Source organism: Thalassophryne amazonica, chromosome 4 (assembly GCF_902500255.1).
Source record: "Thalassophryne amazonica chromosome 4, fThaAma1.1, whole genome shotgun sequence".
NCBI classification, from domain to species: domain Eukaryota; kingdom Metazoa; phylum Chordata; class Actinopteri; order Batrachoidiformes; family Batrachoididae; genus Thalassophryne; species Thalassophryne amazonica.
The window spans coordinates 33,911,901-33,938,661 of NC_047106.1; the positions used below are offsets into that span (position 1 = coordinate 33,911,901).

The following is a 26,761-nucleotide window of genomic DNA, read 5'->3' on the forward strand; positions in this document are numbered from 1 at the left end:
CATCCTTTAGGTCAACTTAATGTACTATTACTGAGAAAATAAGCGGCTCATAACTTTTAAAGTCTACACCAAAGCAAATCATTAGGGAAACCACTGTGCAGTCCTCAAAAATATGATTTAATAAACACCTGAACTGAGGCTAGCCTGTTAGCTTCGGTGGCATGCATCATTATTATTTTCCAGTTTACTAAAACGCCATGGATCAAAGAAGACTTAAACATGTAAAACAGGAAATTGTTTTCTTTGTTCTTTTCTGATTTTTTTTTTTAATTGCCAGTGCGTAAACACACTGAGATCTTGTGCAGGTTATGAGTAACAAAGAGCAAGTATCATAGTGCAAGCGAATGTACTCCTGATTTACCACCAGGAGACAACAGAAAGGGTCACAGCAAGGCATTATTTTAAAAAGAAGGTCATGTGTGGATTTGAGGAAATTCTCATTTGTAATGAGTGGTGGATACATGGAACAGCCTGCCAGAGGATGCAGTAACAGCACCAAGTGTTATTAGATTGAAAAACAGATCAGACAAACATTGGAGAAATAATGGCAGTACAGTGTGAGATATACTGCTATACGAGTACTGAGTTGTCTTCCATGTATATTAGATCTGGATAAAGCTGCTTTGCACCTGCGCACATTTTTTCCTGTTATCTTGTCTTTGTTTTCTTGTACACTGTACAGACCCATAGCCATTAGGGCAAGGGTCCAGGCAACACCCCATCTACCCATTCCTTTTTTGAGTAAAGGTCGACTTTTTTTTTTTGCATATATATCATCATCATCATCATCACCATCATCATGAATGTATGTTTAGCAACCAAAACAGCCACCAGTGTTACATCACTGCCATTCAGTTAATATCACTCTTACTGTCCTAGTTTTTCTGCTGCAATACTGGACTAAATGAAACTGATGAGAATCATATAAAAAAACCAGATTGCATTTTTATTTTCTAAAATAAATAAATAAAAACATTAAGTGGCAGTTTGGATTGAAGGTAGTTTTTTGCAGAACCATTCAACTGTCAAAGCACATACAATGGATTGACTTTAATGTGCTTGCAGTGTGCTCTGTGTCAGTGGAATATCTAGAAAAATAAGTGTGGGATTGCAACTGTGTCACAGATACTCAATATTAAATCAATATCATTTGAATTGAGACAAAAAAAACAAACAAAACAAAACACTAACAACACCAAAAAACAAATTTCAGAAGAATAACCACAGCTACAACTAATCTCACACTGATTGTTAACACGACACTACCATTGCATGATGGGAAATAAGGCACCTCCGAACAATACATTAGTTTCATTTACAATGCCAGATGTGTTTAATTAAAATAGATAGTTCACTTTCTTTTTAAAAATGTAATGAAAGCAATATGAACTGGTGTGGGCAGCACAGTGACTTAATGATTAACACTTGCTTCACAGCAAGAAGGTCATGGGATTGCATCCTGCCTGAGTCTTTCTGTGTGGAGTTTGTATGTTTTCCCTGTTTTTTTCATGGGTTCCCTCCGGGTACTCCAGCTTCTTCCCATCCAAGGACATGCAGGTTAGGTGAATTGGAAGATTTACATTAACAGTAGGTGTGTGTGAATGTGTTTGTCTGTCTATATGTAGCCCTATGATAGCCTGGCATCAAGTCCATGGTGTACCCTGTCTCTCACACCATGACTGCTGGCATAGGCTCCAGCACCTCCAGTGACCCTTAATTGGAGTAAGCAGGTATAGAAAATGGATGAATGAACTGGCGTTTGCAATATTTTATTTGTTGCTACTAGTCACCTCTTCTAGGATTATACGAGTGAAGCACCGCGCAGCAGTGTGAAGCTCGGCTCTTATGATAGACGAAGGCACAAACCGGAAATGGCACAAAAAAATCTACCCAGTGGAGAAAAAGCCATCAGTCGTAAAAAGCCGTAAAAAGTCACAAACCAATGGTTGACGAAGCTGCAAACCGGAGATGCCACAAAATGATTCGATCCACCGATATCAATAGCCTTTTTGCTTAAGGATTCCCTTATCGGTCCTTCAGAGCGGCCGTTGTTTTTGAGGGTGTTTGTCGGGAAAATGATCATTTCTCTACGTTGATTGCAGACCCTGCAGCGGGTCTGTAATCAACCGCTTCTGCAATGGCTCTGCTTTGAAGCTTGAACCAAACAAAGCAGTGATCCGACCCACTGCTTCATTGGTTCTCTGCTTTCATGCTTTTCCGAAGCGGCAAGTCCACTTCTTAACCCCTCTCAAAGCCATTTAATAATGTCAATCACGAGTCACTATTGTGTTGATTAAAGTCACTAACTGGGACTCTTGTCTTGTTGCGAGCAAGAAACGAGAATCATCCTCTGTTCCGTTTGCACAGCTCCAAACACTGCCCCAGTCTCTGCCGAGAAACATTACAGTCCGGCCGGAATTAATAACTTCAAAGCAAATCGCGGTTTTAAACCAAACGACACCTCTTTCCAAACGTTGTAATACAAACAATAAACTACAATCAAAAACGTTTTTCCTCCCAAATTGTGACGTCCTGCATTCTTTATGAATGACATTGATGCTGACGTGCAGCACAGTCAGTTGCAAGAGCTCAGCTCAGAGGTATGGAGTGACATTCATGCCATTAATGTTGGAAAGGAAATGCTTTTGACAAAAACTACAGATTTTGTTTATTTTTATTTATGTCCAGAGATCAAGGATCCTGTGACCAATTTCATATATATTTACTTAGAGACTCAATAAAATGCTGTTGACATAGAGAACCTGTAAAGCCTACTTTTAGTACACAGAAAATTCACAGGAGGAATCGATAAGGAATCGGATCGATAAGCGGAATCGATAATGGCACCAATATCAATACAATCTTATCAATACCCATCCTTAGACCTAAATGACATGGTGAGATACTGAAGAGCTTTGCTTGTTCATGTCCGCGACATATACGTACTATGAACTCAAACAAGTGTACCCAAGGGCCCATCGCTACTTTAATTCAACCTTGGACAGGAAATATGTTCCACTTCTTAAACCCTTTAAGGAGATAAAGAATGCAGAGGAAGTCTTAACAGAATAAGCTCATATACAAGTCCCAGTAGCAATGACGTGTTCTTATGATCTTATTATGTCCTAGGTTTCTTACAGACTCTTTGAGGACACTGGTCTCTTTGAGACTTTTAGGATTCCTGTGCAAGAATTCATGAACTACTTCCATGCTTTGGAGAGTGGATACAGGGATATACCTTGTAAGTACAAATGTATTAAATTGTACACGAGCACTTGGCACTGATAATACCCTTACCTGTCACAAGGTGGATGTAGAGCTTTATAGTTTAAACACATGCTGAATAATGGGCATCACGTTGAGCTTTACAATTACACGTTAGTATTTATTGAGTTGACAGACAAGTATTCAGTAAGTAACTTGTTACTTGTACAATGAGGTTATTAAATACTGGTGGGTAGGGCCACCTGTCTGACCACACTGCTGCAGTACAGTTTGAAATGGAATGTTTAGTACTGATAGAAAAAAGATTAAAAAAAAAAAAAAAACATGGTACACTGTATCAAATTCCCATTTTAATTTACAAAAGATTACAGTACTGTCCCTGTTGGGAAAGTGTAAGTACACGGACCCACAACAGGGGGCGCAAATGAACGGACAATGGAATAGGTCAAATAACACACTTTACTGTTGTGAATATGCACAACAAGTACAACAGATTACAATAATGGACAAAGTCAAATTCACACAGGTGTCGTGTGGGCAGGCTCGAAGATAGGAGACGCCTCTCCAAAGTAGAACCGGAACCACACGGTTTCCTCCGCCACCAGACCCCGGGAATACTGGAGCCGCCAAGTCCCGAATTCCCAGGTGGCCACTGCCTCCGCGTGTCGGACCTGGTACTGCTGGCGAGGAATAAAGAACAATTAAAGGAGGGCGCGTTCGCACCCAGGAATCCGAACGGCAGGTAAGCTGCCTCCACCTCTCGTTGGAAAGTTCTCTCAGAGTACTGCACAAAGTCACAAAGATCACTGTCAAACAGTTAGCTGAGTACGTTACCTTCTCGGTAGAAACGATATCTCGGCAAAGAGGTGGAGACGTCATCCTGCTGATATACTCCTGCCGATCAGATGATTGGTAACAGCTGTTGCAGGTGATGCGTGACAGCTGTCACCCTGGCTGCTCCTGTGAGGCGGCTGCGCCCTCTGGTGCCTGGAGCCCGCACTCCAGACAAGGCGCCCTCTGGTGGTGGGCCAGCAGTACCTCCTCTTCTGGCGGCCCACACAACAGGACCCCCCCCTCAACGGGCGCCTCCTGGCGCCCGACCAGGTTTGTCCGGGTGGCGGCGGTAGAAATCGGCCAGGAGGGCCGGGTCCAGGATGAAGCTCCTCTTCACCCAGGAGCGTTCTTCAGGTCCGTACCCCTCCCAGTCCACCAAATACTGGAAGCCCCGGCCCATCCTACGGACATCCAAGAGCCGGCGCACAGTCCAAGCCGGCTCGCCATCGATGATCCGGGCAGGAGGTGGTGCCGGACCGGGAGTACAGAGGGGTGAGGTGTGATGGGGCTTAATCCGGGACACGTGGAAAACGGGATGGATCCGCAGTGAGGCCGGAAGCTGAAGCCTCACTGCGGCTGGACTGAGTACCTTGATGATCTTGAACGGACCGATGTACCGGTCCTGCAGTTTGGGGGAGTCCACTTGAAGGGGTATGTCCTTTGTAGACAACCACACTGCCTGCCCTGTCCGGTACATAGGGGCCGGGGTCCGCCGACCGTCTGCATGGACCTTCGTCCTCATCCGGGCCTTCAGCAAGGCAGAACGGGCGGCACGCCACACCCGACGGCACTTCCGTAGGTGGGCCTGGACCGAGGGCACACCGACCTCTCCCTCAACCACCGGAAACAAAGGAGGTTGGTACCCCAGACACACCTCGAAAGGGGAGAGGCCGGTGGCTGCCGACACCTGGCTGTTATGGGCGTACTCGATCCAGGCCAGATGGGTACTCCAGGCCGCCGGGTGCGCGGCTGTCACGCAACGCAGGGCCTGCTCCACCTCCTGATTGGCCCGTTCTGCTTGCCCGTTGGTCTGGGGATGATACCCGGATGAGAGACTCACCGTGGCCCCCAGTTCCCGGCAGAAGCTCCTCCAGACTTGCGAGGAGAACTGGGGACCACGATCCGAAACGATGTCCGATGGTATCCCATGCAGCCGGACGACGTGGTGGACCAGGAGGTCCGCTGTCTCCTGGGCCGTCGGGAGCTTCGGGAGGGCCACGAAGTGGGCCGCCTTGGAGAATCGGTCCACTATCGTGAGGATGGTGGTGTTGCCCTGGGACGGCGGGAGGCGCGTGACAAAATCCAGGCCGATGTGGGACCAGGGGCGATGGGGCACGGGCAGCGGCTGGAGCAGTCCCGAAGCCCTGCGATGGTCAGCCTTGCCCCTGGCGCAGGTGGTGCAGGCCTGGATATAATCCCGGACGTCGGCCTCTAGGGACGCCCACCAGAAGCGCTGCCGGACAACTGCCATGGTTCTTCGCACCCCTGGATGACAGGAGAGCTTAGAGCCGTGACAGAAGTCCAGGACTGCAGCCCTAGCTTCTGGTGGGACGTAGAGTTTGTTCTTCGGCCCAGTCCCGGGGTCCGGGCTTCGTGCCAGGGCCTCCCGGACGGTTCTCTCTACGTCCCAGGTGAGGGTGGCCACGATAGTGGACTCCGGGATGATGGGTTCCGGTGGATCCGACAACTCCGTTTTGACTTCATCTTCATGTACCCGGGACAAGGCATCCGATTTCTGGTTCTTGGTCCCGGGATGGTAGGTGATCCGGAAGTCAAAACGGCCGAAGAACAGTGACCAGCGGGCTTGCCTGGGGTTCAGCCGCTTGGCGGTCCTGATATACTCCAGGTTCCGGTGGTCAGTGAAAACCATGAATGGCACGGACGTTCCCTCCAACAGATGTCTCCACTCTTCAAGAGCCTCTTTCACCGCAAGGAGTTCTCGATTGCCGACGTCATAGTTCCGTTCGGCCGGGGTCAACCTGCGGGAAAAATAGGCACACGGGTGAAGGACCTTATCGGTCCTCCCGCTCTGGGAAAGCACAGCTCCTATCCCTGAGTCCGAGGCGTCCACTTCAACCACTAACTGGCGACTAGGATCAGGCTGCACCAGAACGGGTGCAGACGAGAAGCGCCGTTTCAACTCCTTGAACACGGCATTGCAACGATCCGACCAGGTGAAGGGGACTTTTGGTGAGGTCAGGGCTGTCAGGGGGCTAACTACCTGACTGTAGCCCTTAATGAACCTCCTGTAAAAATTTGCAAAGCCGAGGAACTGTTGCAGCTTCCTACGGCTAGTGGGTTGGGGCCAGTCTCTCACCGCCGCAACCTTGGCCGGATCAGGAGCGACGGAGTTGGGGGAGATGATGAACCCCAGGAAGGACAAAGAAGTGCGGTGAAACTCGCACTTCTCGCCCTTCACAAACAGCCGGTTCTCCAACAACCGCTGCAGGACCTGACGTACATGCCGGACATGAGTCTCAGGATCCGGAGAAAAGATGAGGATATCGTCTAGATATACGAAGACGAATCGGTGCAGGAAATCCCGCAAGACATCATTAACCAATGCTTGGAACGTCGCGGGGGCGTTTGTGAGGCCGAACGGCATGACCAGGTACTCAAAGTGACCTAACGGGGTGTTAAATGCCGTCTTCCATTCGTCTCCCTTCCGGATCCGAACCAGGTGATACGCATTTCTAAGATCCAGCTTAGTAAAGATTTTGGCTCCATGCAGGGGGGTGAACACGGAATCTAATAATGGCAACGGGTATCGGTTGCGAACCGTAATCTCATTCAGCCCCCTGTAATCAATACATGGACAAAGTCCGCTATCTTTCTTGCCCACAAAAAAGAAACCTGCCCCCATCGGGGAGGTGGAGTTCCGGATCAGCCCGGCAGCTAATGAGTCCCGGATGTAGGTCTCCATTGATTCGCGCTCAGGTCGTGAGAGGTTGTACAGCCTGCTGGACGGGAACTCAGCGCCTGGAACCAAATCAATGGCACAATCGTACGGACGGTGCGGGGGAAGGGTGAGTGCCAGATCCTTGCTGAAGACGTCAGCAAGATCGTGGTACTCAACTGGCACTGCCGTCAAATTGGGAGGGACTTTGACCTCCTCCTTAGCCTGGGAACCGGGAGGAACCGAGGATCCTAAACACACCCGATGGCAGGTTTCGCTCCACTGAACCACCACCCCAGACGGCCAATTGATCCGGGGATTGTGCTTTAACATCCATGGGATGCCCAAAATCACGCGGGAGGTAGAAGGAGTTACAGAAAACTCAATCTCCTCCCGATGGTTTCCAGACACCACCAGAGTTACTGGTGGTGTCTTGTGTGTGAGTAAAGGGAGGAGGGTGCCATCTAGTGCCCGCACCTGCAATGGCGTAGGAAGCGCCACCAGAGGGAGCCCTACCTCCTTTGCCCATCTGCTGTCTAGCAGATTCCCTTCTGACCCCGTGTCCACCAGTGCTCGGGCTTGAAGGGTTAAATCCCCGCTCAGGATTGTGACTGGGAGTCGTGTGGCAATTTGTGTGTGTCTCACTTGAATGTCTTGACCCCCCCTTAGCCCTGTCTCTAAGGGCGAGTGTTGACGTTTTGGCTGTTTGGGGCAGTCTCTCTGTGTGTGCTCTGTTGAGCTGCAGAGAAAACACTCTCCACGGATCAGCCTCCCCATTTTGGCCCTGTGCGTTTCCCTAACAACGTCAACAGGGGGAGCTGTTGCCCCACAAAGCGCTGCGGCTGTGGAGCGTGGGGAGAGCGGCCCCTTTTCGAACCCAGAAGGGAGAGGGGCGGCGCGTATCCGGTCACGTCCTTCGCCTCGCTCCCGACGGCGTTCCTCTAACCGATTGTCTAATCGTATAACGAGATCAATAAGCCCGTCTAAATCCCGCGGTTCGTCCTTGGCCACCAGGAGCTCCTTCAGGACCAACGACAGTCCGTTTACGAAGGCGGCGCGGAGGGCAGTGTTATTCCAGCCGGACCTCACAGCCGCGATGCGGAAGTCGACTGCATAAACAGCTGCGCTCCGGCGCCCCTGTCTCATTGACAGCAGCACGGCTGAAGCGGTCTCTCCTCTATTTGGATGATCGAACACTGTTCTGAACTCCCTCACAAACCCATCATATGTCAGAAGGAGCCGTGAATTTTGCTCCCAAAGCGCTGTAGCCCAAGCGCGTGCCTTGCCGCGAAGCAGATTAATTACATAAGCTATCTTACTAGCATCAGTCACGTACATGACGGGATGTTGTGCGAAGACGAGCGAACACTGCATAAGAAAGTCCGCGCATGTCTCCACACAACCCCCGTACGGCTCTGGAGGGCTTATGTATGCTTCAGGGGAAGGTGGGAGGGGTCGTTGAACGACCTGTGGAACGTCACTGTTACGCACAGGGTCGACAGGAGGGAGAGCCGCAGCAGTGCCCTGAGGGCGCGCTTCCACCTGCGCGGCGAGAGCCTCCACCCTGCGGTTAAGGAGGACGTTCTGCTCGGTCATTAAATCCAACCGAGCCGTGAAAGCGGTGAGGATCCGCTGCAACTCACCGATCATTCCTCCTGCGGACGCCAGTGCGCCCTGTTCTTCCATTGGCCGTTCAACAGCCGGTTGACGCCCCACGGGGTCCATGACATTGGCCGAGATATCCTGTTGGGAAAGTGTAAGTACACGGACCCACAACAGGGGGCGCAAATGAACGGACAATGGAATAGGTCAAATAACACACTTTACTGTTGTGAATATGCACAACAAGTACAACAGATTACAATAATGGACAAAGTCAAATTCACACAGGTGTCGTGTGGGCAGGCTCGAAGATAGGAGACGCCTCTCCAAAGTAGAACCGGAACCACACGGTTTCCTCCGCCACCAGACCCCGGGAATACTGGAGCCGCCAAGTCCCGAATTCCCAGGTGGCCACTGCCTCCACGTGTCGGACCTGGTACTGCTGGCGAGGAATAAAGAACAATTAAAGGAGGGCGTGTTCGCACCCAGGAATCCGAACGGCAGGTAAGCTGCCTCCACCTCTCGTTGGAAAGTTCTCTCAGAGTACTGCACAAAGTCACAAAGATCACTGTCAAACAGTTAGCTGAGTACGTTACCTTCTCGGTAGAAACGATATCTCGGCAAAGAGGTGGAGACGTCGTCCTGCTGATATACTCCTGCCGATCAGATGATTGGTAACAGCTGTTGCAGGTGATGCGTGACAGCTGTCACCCTGGCTGCTCCTGTGAGGCGGCTGCGCCCTCTGGTGCCTGGAGCCCGCACTCCAGACAGGGCGCCCTCTGGTGGTGGGCCAGCAGTACCTCCTCTTCTGGCGGCCCACACAACAGTCCCACTGTTAAATTACAGTAAGCAGTTACAGGACTGCAAGAAAAAGTAAAACAATTCAATAACATTTTATTGTGCTTCTTCCATTTTGCTTGGGGTCACCACAGGAGGTTCAGTTTGAGATCCACATCAAAGAGTAGAGAAGTTAAGAGATGAAAGGCTGGTGCTTTTTTACTGGTGGTTTTTTTTGGGGGGGGGATAACATCTGCTCGATGGCACTGTGATAACAATGCTACCATTCAGAAATGAAAACACTGAAATTGCCAAGAACAGCACAAAACAGCTGGAGGAAGCTTCACATTTCACCATCTTCAAAAAATACTGATAAAATGAAATAAATTTATTTTGAAATTATACACAAATTTAATCCAGCCAAAGCTTATTTAACCTAACTGGGATATTGTTACTAACTGTTGTTTTTGTGGTTTATTTCCAGAGGGTTTATTTAATTTATTTTGGAGCTGTGAATATGGTGTTATTTTGGGTTGATTTGTGTGAAAAATGTTATATCTGCATTTATCAGATATAAAAATGCTCAGCAACTATTTCTTTATTATAAACCCTTTGGTAATTTACAGCAAATTTAATTTCCAGAAATGTGTAATATACTGTGTTTGTGTGTGTGTGTGTGTGTGGAGGGGGGGGAATCTGCTTTGAAATTCATTTTCGTTCATTACTTTAAAGATTTTGGCTTTGTTCCATTCATTTTATCATAACTTAGAGTGGTTCTTTATTTTCTTTTTGATCTGTCCTGGCATGTTTTTTTCTTTTTAAGTAAATGTTCTTGTTTTTCATTTTGTGCAACAAAGAGTTTAAAAAAGACCTTAATGTGATGGATGTAGTGGACTAAAAGAAAACTGCAACATCTACTAGTGAGACAGCAAACACCTTGCATTTCACCTTTTCCCCAAAGACCTCGACGAATGTACGAGGTCTGTGAAAAAAGTATCTTACCTTATTATTTAAAAAAAAAACATATGGATTTGAATCACGTGTGATTACATCAGCCAAGCTTGAACCCTCGTGGGCATGCGAGAGTTTTTTCACGCCTGTCGGTGACGTCATTCGCCTGTGAGCACGCCTTGTGGAAGGAGTGGTCCAGCCCCCTCGTCGGAATTCCTTTGTCTGAGAAGTTGCTGAGAGACTGACGTTGTCATCCTGTTTCAAGCTGAAAACCTCCAAATTTAAGCCTCTGTTGACCCAGGACATCATAAGAGAACAGAGAACTTTCAGAAGAGGTCGGAATCAGCAGTTTATCCGGACATTCCACTGTTAAAGGAGATTTTTTTTTAATGAAAGACGTGCGGACGTGCGCCCGCCACAGGAATAACACCTCCGTTGGAAGCCTTAAGGACAAGTTGGAACATGTCCAGCTGTTAAACAATTTCTCAGATACTCACTCCACTGAAAGCCACCAAAAGCCGCCTGGATTTTACAAATGGTTATCAACACGGAGGTGTTTTACATAACACTGACAGCTGGAATTGTCAGTAGGATGCTGTAAATTAAAACAGAATTAAGTGACAGTGTAGGTTTTATCTTTAATAATGATACATTAATAACTTGATGTTCCATCATATGACTTGTAATCACGTCCATGTTTAAATCTCATTTCATTTATTTATTTATTATTTTGATGAAAAACTATTTGGAAACATGAACAAAACAGTCTCTGATCATTTTTTAAATTTTTTTTATGTATTTATTTTTGTTACTTGATCTCATTTGTATGTTACATTTGACTACTGTCATACAGAGCAAGAAGGCAAATTTGTGAGTGCCCAAGTCAAGTCTGGGAGTATTCTATGGTTCCATGTGTCAATGCATCCACCACACTACGGAACCACCCCGGGTACTGGATGGCAACCACCTAGGTTAGATGACCAGTCCTTCCCTCTTCTCTCAAAAGCAACCATCCATCTGCCGCAGCAAGATGAAATGAGTGCATCCCCTTGGTCTTCTCCAGCCACTGGGGTCCTCAACACTGTGGAATCTACATGCTGGATCACGCCCAGAGAAAGGCACCACATGATCAAAATGTGATTCATGACATTTGCTTTCAGTGCAAGTGATACTTCTCATCTGAGTCTCCCAAAGTACACTTTCCCGCTCAGTTGTTTGGGAAAGTACATGGTGCAGTGAAAGTAATTTTTGCCCTCCAGACAAATAGAATATAATAACTGTGGCTGCCATCTGACACTCCAAGTTCTTCCAGTACTGCGATATGTGAGATCCATGTGGGAGCTGTGGAGGTCCGGAATGTCATGTGCACAGGGTCTGGGGGCCCCTGATAACCACCTTGGGGTGACTTATGTTGTGATTTGGTGCTGTGTAAATACACTGAAGTGTGAAAGAGCATATTTCAAGCTTATTAGTGTTAAACCTCCTGATGCTCAAAATGCTGCCAGCTGAATAGTCACATGCTTAATGATTAATCACGGCTTACTTATTTAACTCTTTCCAGACCATAATCGCATCCACGCCACTGATGTGCTGCATGGCGTTTGGTTCCTCACGACTCAGCCTGTTCCAGGTCTGCCCACTCCACTGACCGGAAATGGGATACACACTGGTGAGGACTTACCATAAATAAAATAATGGCTGTACCCTGACATTGGTATATATGTGTGTGAATGTGAGGCATCACTGTAGAGTGTTTTGATCATGAAAGCACTGTACAAATCCAGTCCATTTACTGTTTACCATTTGGAAAGCTTTAATCATCATCATCATTTTTCCCACGAGGCACATCCCTAGCCTCGGAGCGCTCCTGATGGGGTTAACCTCGCATCCACCAGTCGCATCAAAGCTGTTTTCCGTGCTTGCAATGTGTCAATGCCTAGTATTTCTTCGACATGGTTCCACACTTTCCTTGATGTTCTAACAAACAGTACTTGTTTCTGCAGTGCACAGTTCTCTATTCTGCTTACAGTGGGGCCAAAAACCATTTAGTCAGCCCCTTATTGTGGAAGTTCTCCTACTTAGAAAGATGAGAGAGGTCTGTAATTTTCATCATAGGTACACTTCAATTCTGAGAGACAAAATGAGAAAAAGAAAAATCCAGGAAATCTCATTGTAGCATGACAATGATCCCAAACACACCACTCAGGCAACAAAGGAGTGGCTCCGTAAAAAGCATTTCAAGGTCCTGGAGTGGCCAAGCCAGTCTCCAGACCCCAACCCCAAAGAAAATTTGTTGAGGGAGTTGAAAGTCCATGTTGCCCAGCGACAGCCCCAAAACATCACTGCTCTAGAGGAGAGCTGCATGGAAGAATGGGCCAAAATACCAGCTACAGTGTGTGCAAACCTGGTGAAGACTTACAAGAAACGTTTGACCTCTGTCATTGCCAACAAAGATTATGTTACAAAGCCATTTTTTTAAATAGAAAATGAATGAATGTTCACTTATACATAGAGTGGCGATTACAACACCTTGCTCACCTTTCACCCATACAAAAGTCTAGGGGGTGCCTAAACTGTTTCATGCCACTGTCTTGTACTTAATATACACATTTTAGCATTTTCATGAAGAGAAAAGCCAAACATTTTTGATTATGTGTAAATAAAGGCTATTTTAAGAACTTTTATTCAACATGCTGGTCATAAATAGCAGCATGTATCAACCGCTGCAAAAGATCTGACAAGTAGATTTTTCAATTCATTGTTCAGTGTGTTCACGTTGGCGGTGTGTGGATGTTTTGTTCTTTTAAATGAGGATGACTGATTGTGAGAGTCACACACCCAGATGGTACCAGACAGCAGATGCAGCGACAAACCGCATGTTGAGATGTGTACTCAGAGATCTTACACAAATGAAAACAACAGCCACATTCTTTCAATTCTGCACAAACGAAAATCAAAAATGACATTAGAGAGAGAAATGATACCCTAACATCTTTAAAAGTCATTTCTTTAAGTGAGAATTATGTAACTAATAAAGCAAACAGGTCCAGAGCTTTCTTGATTTTATGCAGAATTGTACAAAATGCTTAAATGCTATAGTTAAGTGCTATAGTATGCACATTATTCCCCACCAAATCACCATTGCAACATTATTATATCTTGTGTTACTGTCTGCTGCTGCAGTTGATATTGATTCGGCTGTGATCACCAGATAATTATTTGTTTTATTCTTTTACATCATGTGATAACAGAAGTGTACCAACCGCTATTTCATCCAAGATTCATCGATATTGTTTCACTTGCTTCTGGTAACCTCGCAAAAATCAACCAGAGACAGACATCCAGACAGACAGACAAACAAGCAGCCAGACAGGAAAGCAAACAAAACACGCACGCACACACGCACAAGCACATTTTAGTAAAGCAAACAGACAGGAAGTCAGGCATCTGATTGTGTACACCTAGTACTTGGATGGGAGACCTCTTCAGAAGACCGGGGGCTATGTGTGTGTTTCATCAGGTTAAACTGGAGTTGCATCAGGAATTACATCCGGTGCAAAACTTGTGCCAAATTCCAATGCAGGTCTGCACTAGGTCCGTTGTGGCGACTGTGAACATAAACGGGGGCAGCCGAAAGGCAAACAACAACAAACAGACAGGAACTCACTCAGACAGACAAACACAAACGGGCGGTGTCAAAGTGCAAGCACTGAGCACACAACCACACTCAAAAAATGACTTATTGGATGAACTCAATTCAGTTATGTGCAGGATTTCCATCTAATAAATATATATGTAGCCCCAACTCAAGTAAAGCACATCCATTCAAGATAATTTAATTTAATTTAGTTGGGACTACATATATTTATTAGATGGGAATCCACTCCAATGAGTCAGTTTTTTGAGTGCAGAAAAGAGGTTATTATAGATAAATAAAAGAATTTTTAAAAAATTAAGAAAAAAGATTTGAAACTATGGAATCCACAATTACCATCATCATCCTCATAATAAAAATAGTAATACTGTAATAAGTAAGACCCTTTGGCTGCTCCCTTGTTTTTCACCTGAGGTCACAACAGCAAATCTGAGGCGGATCTGCATGTTGATTTAGCACAAGTTTTACACCAGATGTCCTTCCTGACGCAACTCCACATTACATACACATTACATATTACACTGCTTGCAGCCAGTGAGGTATGCTGGCATTGCCATCCCTACATATAAGGCAGTGCCAGTCCAGACTCTTCTCAGCCATAAATCCATGAGGGTGGAGCGAGCAACAAGTTGCAATCAGAGTAAGGACATCTCTTCCTCGGCTAACCCGCTAACACCCTAATATACATAACTCTGTGACTTCTCTCACTTAATTTCCACATTTATTCTCGTTGATTAAATGCAGCACTTAGAACTTACTCAAACTTCTTTTACTTTACTCGCTTTAGATAAAAGGGTCTCCTAAATGAATAAATGTAAAGTAACCCTTTTGCATGCTACACGTTACCACTAAGGCACGGTACAGTGGCTTAGTGGTTAGCATTGATGTACCTCACAACAAGAAGGGCGTGGGATCACTTCCCACCTTTCTGTGTGGAGTTTGCCTGTTCTCTGTGTGGGTGTCCTCTGGACACTCTGGTTTCCTCCCACAATCAAAATCATGCTTATTTAGGGTCTGCTTCTTCTCTGCCCCTGACCAAGGCAGCGTCTCTATATCTGGAGTTGGTCCTTGGGCACTGGACTGTGGCTGCCCACTGCTCCTTGAGGTTGGATTGCAGCGGCAGAGGCTGCCATTACATCAGCAGTCAGTTGTTTCTGCGGGGAAGCCGAAACGTTTCAGGACAAGCTAAGCTAAGTTATGCTAAGCTAACGGAGCTAGCTGTGCTCACCTTGGCTGACTATTGTTGTCATTTTTATTTTATTTATTTATTTATTTATTAGTATTTTATTAATTTTAGGAGTGGGTTAACTTCTGGGGTTTTGGTGTTTTTATGAAATTTTTATATGATGCTGGCAGAGAGGGCGGCTCTCTTGGAGAGCCGTGTTCATAAGTTGGAACAGCTTATAGCCTTGTGGAGATTGCTGTTACGGGCATGGTTGATGTTGAGCCAGCTGTTATGCCTATTGGAATTATTAAACCGGTGCCGGCTGGGGAGGATGGTTTTCAGACTGTGGGTGGGCGGAGGAACTCACGTGGGGCACGGCGCCCGATTGTGGCACCGTGATTGTGGCATTATTGTAGTCAATGATCGACTACAAAGTCAATCATTGACCTCCGGCTATTCTCCTGTGCGAACTATGAACCGATTTTCTCCTCTGGATATGCTTGATGTTAGTCTTTTGAGCCCACGGATCTCCACTCCTGTCCCCAGGCCGAAATGTCGGGTGTTGGTGATTGGGGATTCCATTACCCGTGGGGTTGAGTTGCAGATGCCGGCTGATGTTCAATGTATTCCTGGGGCGAGAGCTCCTGACATTGCCTCCCACCTCAGGCTACTGACGCTGCAAAAGGGTAAACAGACTAAGAAACATGACATGAAATACAGTCATATAGTTATTCATGTTGATGCAAATGATGTTAAGATGAAGCACTCAGAAGTCCCGAAAATGAATATAGAGAGGACTTGTGACCTTGCTAGAAGGTCATATTGGCATTAATTAATAGTCTCTGGTCCCCTCCCTTCTCGGGGTGGTGATGAGGTTTTTAGCAGGCTGATATCGTTAAATAGGTGGCTGGCACAGTTTTGTACACAACACTGTTTTAGTTTTGTCAATAATTGGCCTTCTTTCTGGGGCCGGCGTGATTTGCTGATGCCGGATGGCTTTCACCCTACTAGGGAAGGCGCTGCCATCTTGTCCGTGAATATAGATAGGGCTCTGCAGGGAGGGTAACACTAGGAGTACACACCAGGTCACAGATCAGGGGATGAATGTGGGTGTGGGATCCACTAGTTTAGCAGGGAATTTAGTGCAGACAATCCAAGGTGGTGATAGTGTTTTTTTGGGAAGGAGAGCTATCAGGTTGAGACTGTGGCCTGCTCCTGTAGAAGTGTTTGTAGAAATTATAGGGGGTATGTTTTTCAAATTTAATACCTATTACTATATTGGATGACACTGGAATTGAGGATGGCCCACTGGCTGTTCCTGCTGTATTAAATATTTTGTCTCTGATGCCTGCGATCCGTGTGGAGTGTATCGGGCCTAAACCTATTTTCAGGTACCTCACACATGTTACTTTGGAACCACCCATAAACCCAAACAGTCCAATTGTCAATTCTGCCGAGGTCCTTAGTTTGGGTTTTATTAATATCAGATCACTGTCTTCAAAATCTATGTTGTTCAATGATCTAATTGTGCATCACCGTTTAGATATAATTGGTTTGTGTGAAACCTGGCTTAGGCCTACAGTTGTCCTTCGCCTGAATGAGGCCTGCCCCCCAGCATACACATTTAGTCATATTTCCTGTGGTATGAGGCAAGGTGAGAGTGTTGCTTTTATTTATAGGTCTAGGTTTACTTTATTAACTGTTGGGGGTCACAAGTATAAATCATTTGAGCATCTGATTCTCTGCTCTGCCCATGATGTGACATATTGTCTGGGGCAGAAGTATGGACATCAGTTGTGTTATTTTGTCTTTGTTTATAGGCCCCCTGGCCCATATTCTGAATTCTTGGATGAATTTGGTGCGTTTATCTCTAACTTGTCAACTAGTGCTGATAACATTTTGATCATTGGTGATTTTAATATTCATATGAATAGGCCCTCTAATCCCCTGTGTAAATCATTTATGAAAATTCTGGATGCATTGGGATTTCAGCAATGCATTCAGGGCTTGACACACTTTGGTGGAAATACCCTGGATCTGGTTCTTGTATGTGGTGTTGCTGTCACAAATATTGGCATTTTGCCCCTTGCATCGGTGGTCTCTGACCACTCACTTATTAGGTTTACATTTATGCTGCCGCGTTTAGTGGAGCAACAGCCTTGCCTGTTACTATGTGACACATTAAATCTTCAACTAGGACTGAACTTGAAGCTAGATTGCCTGATCTTATAGCTTCAACTTTGCAGAATGCACAATCGGTAGACAGTGTAGTGGATAATCTAAATTCAGTACTCAAAACTACACTTGATAAGATTGCCCCTCCTCTATTAAGGCCTTGCCTTCCCAAAGTGCAGTTGCGCTGGTTCAATGGTTAATTGCGGGACTTCAGGCAGAAGGTTAGAAGTCTGGAACGGAGGTGGTGTAGCTCTAAATTAGAGGTGTTCCACCTTGCATGGCATGATGCAGTCGTAGAATATAAGCATGCACTATGGACTACAAAGCGGCCTACTATTCGGATTTGATAAATAAAACCGAGTACAACTCAAAATTTTTGTTTGACACGGTAGCTTTTCTTATCCATGGACGGCCGCTTGTTAGTCATTCTCTGTTTGTAGCTCAGGACTTCTTGAATTACTTTGAGAAGAAAATAGAAGACATTAGATTGAGCATGTCTCAGCATGCCTTGGCTCAATCAATGCACCCTGCTATGGAGGTGGGTGTTAGCAATGAGGTGACACCTAGATTTACAGAATTTGATACTATTTCACTAGACGTGCTGGTGAAGCTCATGACGTCCACAAAAAGCACAACCTGTTTATTTGATCCTATACCAACAAAGCTGTTTAAGGACTTATGGCCCATTCTTGGGCCAACTGTGCTGGAAATTATTAATCTTTCATTAACCTCTGGTTCTGTTCCTAGGTGTTTTAAATCAGCAGTGATTAAACCATTGCTTAAGAAATCTAGTCTTGACCCTGGTGTATTGAATAATTATAGGCTGATATCAAATCTGTCATTCTGCTCTAAAATTCTGGAAAAAGTGGTTTCACAGCAGCTTGTGGACCATCTTACTGAGAATGATCTTTTTGAGCCACTGCAGTCTGCTTTTAGAAAACATCACTCCACAGAGACACATTTTCTGAATGATTTTCTGCGTACAATGGATTCGGACACCACAATGGTTTTGGTGCTTTTAGATCTTAGTGCTGCGTTTGATACTGTGGATCATCGTGTTTTACTTGATAGGCTGGAAAATTACTTTGGGATTACTGGAAATGTCCTTGCTTGGTTGATGTCATATTTGTCCAGTCGTTCTCACTGTATTGTGTATAATAACACTACCTCTGGCCTTGGTGAAATGAAATTTGGGGTTCCACAGGGGTCTGTGTTAGGCCCCTTGCTTTTCTCACTTTATATAGCGCCCCTTGGGCATATTTTGTGGCATTATGGGATTAGATAGATAGATAAACTTTATTGATCTCACAGAGGAGAAATTCACATGTTACGTCATCTCTTAAGAAATCACACAAGGTGGGTGCAAGTAGAGGAAAATGTTCATCGAACAGCGTGTGCAAGGATAAGCAATAATAATACTTATAACAGTACAAGACATAAGAAATGAGGTAGAAATAGAATATGTATGTATGTGTATATATATATATATATATATATATATATATATATATATATATATATATATATATATATATATATATATACACACACACACACACACATACACATACACACCCATGTACATACCTATATACATATATACGTAAACATATATATATGTATACATATGCATATACGCATATGTATACATATATACATGTATATATATGTATACATATATGTGTATATGCATATGCCTTTCATTGCTATGCTGATGATACTCAATTGTACATGCCGATAACTGCTGGTAATCTTACCCATATAAACCCATATAAAATCCTTAGAAAATTGCCTTGTATCTGTGAGAAGCTGGTTGTCAAGTAACTTCCTACTCTTAAATTCTGATAAGACTGAAATGATGGTTCTTGGTCCAGCCAGACATCAGCATCAGTTTGACCAGCTGGCGCTTAGTTTGGGTTTGTGTGTTATACATCATACGGACAAGGTGAGGAATCTTGTGGTACTTTTTGATCCTATGTTGTCCTTTGACCTCCACATTACAGATATTACGAGGACTGCCTAATTCCATCTGTGAAACATAGGGAGGATTTGTCCCATCCTGTCTATGGCTGATGCTGAGACTTTGATACATGCATTTATCTCTTCCAGATTGGATTATTGTAATGCTTTATTTTCTGGTCTGCTGCAGTCCAGCATTAGGGGTCTTCAGTTAGTGCAGATTGCTGCTGCCAGACTTTTGACACAAAGTAGAAAGTTTGACCACATTATACCCATTTTGGCATCCCTTCATTGGCTTCCGGTTTCTGCCAGATCGGATTTTAAAGTCCTGTTGCTGGTCTATAAAATATATTCTACTGTGTTTTTACCTTTTTATTGTGCCCTTTTCAATTTTAATTTACTCTGTTGTTATGAATTGTGTTATGTGAAGTGCCTTGTCGTGAGATGGTGCTATATAAATTAATAAATTGAAATTGATTGAATTGGATTGTGCCAGTAAGTAGGATCGGCTAAATGCAGAGGACAAATTTTCCTTGTATATTATGTGTGTCCAATAACAGAGCTTATTATTATTAGTACTACTATTATTATTATTAGTATTAGCGTGTTGCCTGTGGGGATCCACGGGCTCCAGATTGGGTAGTATTTATAAAATAGGTAGGTGACATTTTTCAAGGGTGATAATAAATTCTGCAAAGTTTCTATAATGAGTTAGAATGGCATGTGAGTCCATAATGTTTTTAGAACCTTAGACCTCAACAATTTTTAGAAGTCAGCCCTTTTATTTCCTGTTAATTACATAATTTTTAATGTTAATTTACAGTATGAATATATTTATAAATTGTTTAGGTTCTTGTTACCATATACACACTATTGTTATTATGTTGTTCATTCGGCTGCTCCCAGTTTTTTGTTTGGGGTTGCCACAGCGGATAAAGCCAGATCCGCACTGGTAACTGGCACAGGTTTTACGCTGGATGCCCTTCCTGTTGCAACTCCAGTGTTACCTGGAGAAACACACACAGCCACTGGTGTTCCAAAAAGGTCTCCCATCCAAGTACTAACCAGATCCTGCTCTTTCCAGCTTTCTTCAGTTTCTATGTGATCGAGGTTACATGCACTCATGCACTTCATTTAGTCTTTTCCGCATTCTGCAGCAAGCAGGTGCTTCTAATTTTAGACACAAACAGAGTCAGTGGCAGAAGACATCAAACTTAATACTTGTCTCACTCATGGTACCAGCCACATGACACTTAACTAAACTGATTAAACCAATTGAACTACAAAAACACAACAAATCAATAACACTAACAACACTGTTAAACTAACATGAACCACAATATCAATATTTATAACTGTCAAACCCCAAACCCCCATGACAACATTGTTTACTGGTTAGCTAAAATTGTTCATTTTTCCAAAAGTATTTGTTCTATCAATTTTCTGCTTTTGCCGTGTTCATCCTTGACCCAAAATACATAAATCTATTTAAGCATAAAAATTCAAAAAGAAAAAATAATATAGCACCTTCAACTGCACCACAGACTAAAACAGTTAAATGTGGTCTATTAAACATTAGGTCTCTCTCTTCTAAGTCCCTGTTGGTAAATGATATAATAATTGATCAACATATTGATTTATTCTGCCTTACAGAAACCTGGTTACAGCAGGATGAATATGTTAGTTTAAATGAGTCAACACTCCTGAGTCACACTAACTGTCAGAATGCTCGTAGCACGGGCCGGGGCGGAGGATTAGCAGCAATCTTCCATTCCAGCTTATTAATTAATCAAAAACCCAGACAGAGCTTTAATTCATTTGAAAGCTTGACTCTTAGTCTTGTCCATCCAAATTGGAAGTCCCAAAAACCAGTTTTATTTGTTATTATCTATCGTCCACCTGGTCGTTACTGTGAGTTTCTCTGTGAATTTTCAGACCTTTTGTCTGACTTAGTGCTTAGCTCAGATAAGATAATTATAGTGGGTGATTTTAACATCCACACAGATGCTGAGAATGACAGCCTTAACACTGCATTTAATCTATTATTAGACTCTATTGGCTTTGCTCAAAAAGTAAATGAGTCCACCCACCACTTTAATCATATCTTAGATCTTGTTCTGACTTATGGTATGGAAATAGAAGACTTAACAGTATTCCCTGAAAACTCCCTTCTGTCTGATCATTTCTTAATAACATTTACATTTACTCTGATGGACTACCCAGCAGTGGGGAATAAGTTTCATTACACTAGAAGTCTTTCAGAAAGCACTGTAACTAGGTTTAAGGATATGATTCCTTCTTTATGTTCTCTAATGCCATATACCAACACAGTGCAGAGTAGCTACCTAAACTCTGTAAGTGAGATAGAGTATCTCGTCAATAGTTTTACATCCTCATTAAAGACAACTTTGGATGCTGTAGCTCCTCTAAAAAAGAGAGCTTTAAATCAGAAGTGCCTGACTCCATGGTATAACTCACAAACTCGTAGCTTAAAGCAGATAACCCGTAAGTTGGAGAGGAAATGGCGTCTCACTAATTTAGAAGATCTTCACTTAGCCTGGAAAAAGAGTCTGTTGCTCTATAAAAAAGCCCTCCGTAAAGCTAGGACATCTTTCTACTCATCACTAATTGAAGAAAATAAGAACAACCCCAGGTTTCTTTTCAGCACTGTAGCCAGGCTGACAAAGAGTCAGAGCTCTATTGAGCTGAGTATTCCATTAACTTTAACTAGTAATGACTTCATGACTTTCTTTGCTAACAAAATTTTAACTATTAGAGAAAAAATTACTCATAACCATCCCAAAGACGTATCGTTATCTTTGGCTGCTTTCAGTGATGCCAGTATTTGGTTAGACTCTTTCTCTCCGATTGTTCTGTCTGAGTTATTTTCATTAGTTACTTCATCCAAACCATCAACATGTTTATTAGACCCCATTCCTACCAGACTGCTCAAGGAAGCCCTACCATTATTTAATGCTTCGATCTTAAATATGATCGATCTATCTTTGTTAGTTGGCTATGTACCACAGGCTTTTAAGGTGGCAGTAATTAAACCATTACTTAAAAAGCCATCACTTGACCCAGCTATCTTAGCTAATTATAGGCCAATCTCCAACCTTCCTTTTCTCTCAAAAATTCTTGAAAGGGTAGTTGTAAAACAGCTAACTGATCATCTGCAGAGGAATGGTCTATTTGAAGAGTTTCAGTCAGGTTTTAGAATTCATCATAGTACAGAAACAGCATTAGTGAAGGTTACAAATGATCTTCTTATGGCCTCGGACAGTGGACTCATCTCTGTGCTTGTTCTGTTAGACCTCAGTGCTGCTTTTGATACTGTTGACCATAAAATTTTATTACAGAGATTACAGCATGCCATAGGTATTAAAGGCACTGCGCTGCGGTGGTTTGAATCATATTTGTCTAATAGATTACAATTTGTTCATGTAAATGGGGAATCTTCTTCACAGACTAAAGTTAATTATGGGGTTCCACAAGGTTCTGTGCTAGGACCAATTTTATTCACTTTATACATGCTTCCCTTAGGCAGTATTATTAGACGGTATTGCTTAAATTTTCATTGTTACGCAGATGATACCCAGCTTTATCTATCCATGAAGCCAGAGGACACACACCAATTAGCTAAACTGCAGGATTGTCTTACAGACATAAAGACATGGATGACCTCTAATTTCCTGCTTTTAAACTCAGATAAAACTGAAGTTATTGTACTTGGCCCCACAAATCTTAGAAACATGGTGTCTAACCAGATCCTTACTCTGGATGGCATTACCCTGACCTCTAGTAATACTGTGAGAAATCTTGGAGTCATTTTTGATCAGGATATGTCATTCAAAGCGCATATTAAACAAATATGTAGGACTGCTTTTTTGCATTTACGCAATATCTCTAAAATCAGAAAGGTCTTGTCTCAGAGTGATGCTGAAAAACTAATTCATGCATTTATTTCCTCTAGGCTGGACTATTGTAATTCATTATTATCAGGTTGTCCTAAAAGTTCCCTAAAAAGCCTTCAGTTAATTCAAAATGCTGCAGCTAGAGTACTGACGGGGACTAGAAGGAGAGAGCATATCTCACCCATATTGGCCTCTCTTCATTGGCTTCCTGTTAATTCTAGAATAGAATTTAAAATTCTTCTTCTTACTTATAAGGTTTTGAATAATCAGGTCCCATCTTATCTTAGGGACCTCGTAGTACCATATCACCCCAATAGAGCGCTTCGCTCTCAGACTGCAGGCTTACTTGTAGTTCCTAGGGTTTGTAAGAGTAGAATGGGAGGCAGAGCCTTCAGCTTTCAGGCTCCTCTCCTGTGGAACCAGCTCCCAATTCAGATCAGGGAGACAGACACCCTCTCTACTTTTAAGATTAGGCTTAAAACTTTCCTTTTTGCTAAAGCTTATAGGTAGGGCTGGATCAGGTGACCCTGAACCATCCCTTAGTTATGCTGCTATAGACGTAGACTGCTGGGGGGTTCCCATGATGCACTGTTTCTTTCTCTTTTTGCTCTGTATGCACCACTCTGCATTTAATCATTAGTGATCGATCTCTGCTCCCCTCCACAGCATGTCTTTTTCCTGGTTCTCTCCCTCAGCCCCAACCAGTCCCAGCAGAAGACTGCCCCTCCCTGAGCCTGGTTCTGCTGGAGGTTTCTTCCTGTTAAAAGGGAGTTTTTCCTTCCCACTGTAGCCAAGTGCTTGCTCACAGGGGGTCGTTTTGACCGTTGGGGTTTTTACATAATTATTGTATGGCCTTGCCTTACAATATAAAGCGCCTTGGGCAACTGTTTGTTGTGATTTGGCGCTATATAAAAAAAAAAAAATTGATTGATTGAATTGATAAGTATAGTAAACAGCAAATGTCAGGTCTCCCCAGCTATTCTAATTATTATTTTGCCTTCAGATTACACACTGTGCAAATAGCAAAATGGATTTGGACATGCTTCAGGCACACAGGCACTATGCACTATAGCTCATTGTTATCAGGCCCCTGGAGTTTATAAAGGAAAAAAGAGCTTTAATTTGCCGCGATTTTTAGATGAGCTGTTAGTCTGAACAACCAAAATGTAGTTGCTAAATGTGCAATCAGCAATTATTTGCTGAAAAGGTAAGACATACAAAGACGAACAAAAACAATAACATGATTGGGTAAGGTCTGTGATACAAGCAGCTAAATGAGTTTGTTTTTTTAAACAAGGTGATACAGTACATGAACAAACAGATTTGTGGCTCTTTCAGGATGTTTAATATTAAGTCCCAACAATATCACTCAGTTACTCACTCACTCATTTTCAGCCACTTATCTGGGTTCAGGTCGCGGGGGCAACAGCTCCAGCATGGGACCTCAGACTTCCCTCTCCCGTGCCAGATTGACCATCTCTGACGGCGGGATCCCGAGGTATTCCCAGGTCTGTGTGGAGATATAATCTCTCCACCTCATCCTGGGTCTTCCCCGGGGTCTCCTCCCAAATGGACGTGCCTGGAACACCTCCCGAGGGAGGCGCCCAGGGGGCATCCTTAACAGATGCCCGAACCACCTCAGCTGGCTCCTTTCAACCTGAAGGAGCAACGGCTCTACTCTGAGCTCCCCACAGATGACCAAGCTTCTCACCCTATCTCTAAGGGAGACACCAGCCACCCTCCTAAGGAAGCCCATTTCAGCCGCTTGTACCCGCGATCTAGTTCGGTCATGACCCAATCCTCATGACCATAGGTGAGAGTAGAAATGAAGATTGACTAGTAGATCGAGAGCTTCGCCTTTTGGCTCAGCTTCATTTTCGGTCCAGTCTCACGCTCCATTGTCCCTTCACTCGTGAACAAGACCCCGAGGTACTTTAACTCCTTCACTTGGGGCAAGACCTCATTCCCTACTCAGAGTAGGCAATCCATCGGTTTCCTGCTGAGAACCATGGCCTCAGATTTAGAGGCACTGATCCTCAACCCAGCTGCTTTACAACCGACCCAGTGAGTGTTGGAGGTCACAGGCTGATGAAGCCAACGGGACCACATCATCTGCAAAAAGCATCGATGACACCGAGTCCACCAAACTGGAAACCCTTCTCCCCCGACTACGCCTATATTTATGTCGAGTAAATATGTACAAATATGTACAATATTAAATATGTACAATATTATTTCATATGTTTTTAACCACTAGTGACTTTCTCTTCTGTGATATTGTTGTTTAATATCCATCTTGAAGAGGTTTTACAGTTGATAACAAGAAGGTATTATGTGTCATCAGTCTTCTTTTTCTGGCTATAGACAATGGCATTACCCATGGTACCATAGGCCTACTGGTGTCCAAGATGAACTCTGTGCTACAAGAAGGTTCTGGTTCACTGGCTGGATTCATTCCAGCTCTGGAGCTCATGGCCCTGTATGTAGCTGCTGCCATGCATGACTATGACCATCCTGGAAGAACCAACGCTTTTCTGGTTGCAACCAATGCACCACAGGTAAATAAACAAAATGATTGTTTTATTTATTTATGTGACAACAGAGTAGGTTTGGACAGTAGGTTTGTTTTAACCTTGATTTTTGAAGGCACCTTTATAATTTAGTCACAATTACTTACACCTGAGCGATTTTTAAAAAATACTTTTTGTTCCAAAGTGCAACAAACGAAGAAGTAATAAATCAAACCAAAGTGCTTCATCATTTTCTTTGAATAATTATTCATTTAATTTCCTTTTCTGTCTTGATCTGTAGGCTCTTCTATACAATGATCGCTCAGTGCTTGAAAACCATCATGCAGCTTCAGCGTGGAACCTCTTCATGTCTCAACCTGAGTATAACTTCCTAGCTAACCTTGAACATGTTGAGTTCAAGCGCTTCCGCTTTCTTGTTATTGAAGCCATCCTGGCCACTGACCTCAAAAAGCACTTTGACTTCCTGGCAGAGTTTAATGCCAAGGTAAACATTCCCATATGTGATGCACATTGTTTTTTTATATTATATTATATATATATATATATATACACTCAACAAAAATATAAATGCAACACTTTTGGTTTTGCTCCCATTTTGTATGAGATAAACTCAAAGATCTAAAACTTTTTCCACATACACAATATCACCATTTCCCTCAAATATTGTTCACAAACCAGTCTAAATCTGTGATAGTGAGCACTTCTCCTTTGCTGAGATAATCCATCCCACCTCACAGGTGTGCCATATCAAGATGCTGATTAGACACCATGATTAGTGCACAGGTGTGCCTTAGACTGCCCACAATAAAAGGCCACTCTGAAAGGTGCAGTTTTGTTTTATTGGGGGGGATACCAGTCAGTATCTGGTGTGACCACCATTTACCTCATGCAGTGCAACACATCTCCTTCGCATAGAGTTGATCAGGTTGTCAATTGTGGCCTGTGGAATGTTGGTCCACTCCTCTTCAATGGCTGTGCGAAGTTGCTGGATATTGGCAGGAACTGGTACATGCTGTCGTATACGCCGGTCCAGAGCATCCCAAACATGCTCAATGGGTGACATGTCCGATGAGTATG

At 43.8% G+C, this 26,761-nt stretch overlaps 1 protein-coding gene and 1 long non-coding RNA gene across 2 annotated transcripts in view; one reads left to right on the forward strand and one right to left on the reverse strand.

Moving 5' to 3' along the window:
* The window catches only part of LOC117509631 (cGMP-inhibited 3',5'-cyclic phosphodiesterase A-like), a 147,939-nt gene that overhangs the window by 95,160 nt on the left and 26,018 nt on the right, over nucleotides 1-26,761 (forward strand). Inside the window, exons 9-12 of the mRNA XM_034169373.1 lie at nucleotides 3,130-3,241; nucleotides 11,847-11,954; nucleotides 25,518-25,711; nucleotides 25,965-26,168. Of these exons, the coding sequence (XP_034025264.1) occupies nucleotides 3,130-3,241; nucleotides 11,847-11,954; nucleotides 25,518-25,711; nucleotides 25,965-26,168 (618 nt within the window). The remainder of the gene's footprint in view (nucleotides 1-3,129; nucleotides 3,242-11,846; nucleotides 11,955-25,517; nucleotides 25,712-25,964; nucleotides 26,169-26,761) is intronic.
* Nucleotides 1-26,761, reverse strand: part of LOC117509633 — an 81,993-nt gene that overhangs the window by 49,532 nt on the left and 5,700 nt on the right. The gene's annotated exons all lie outside the window — the stretch shown is intronic.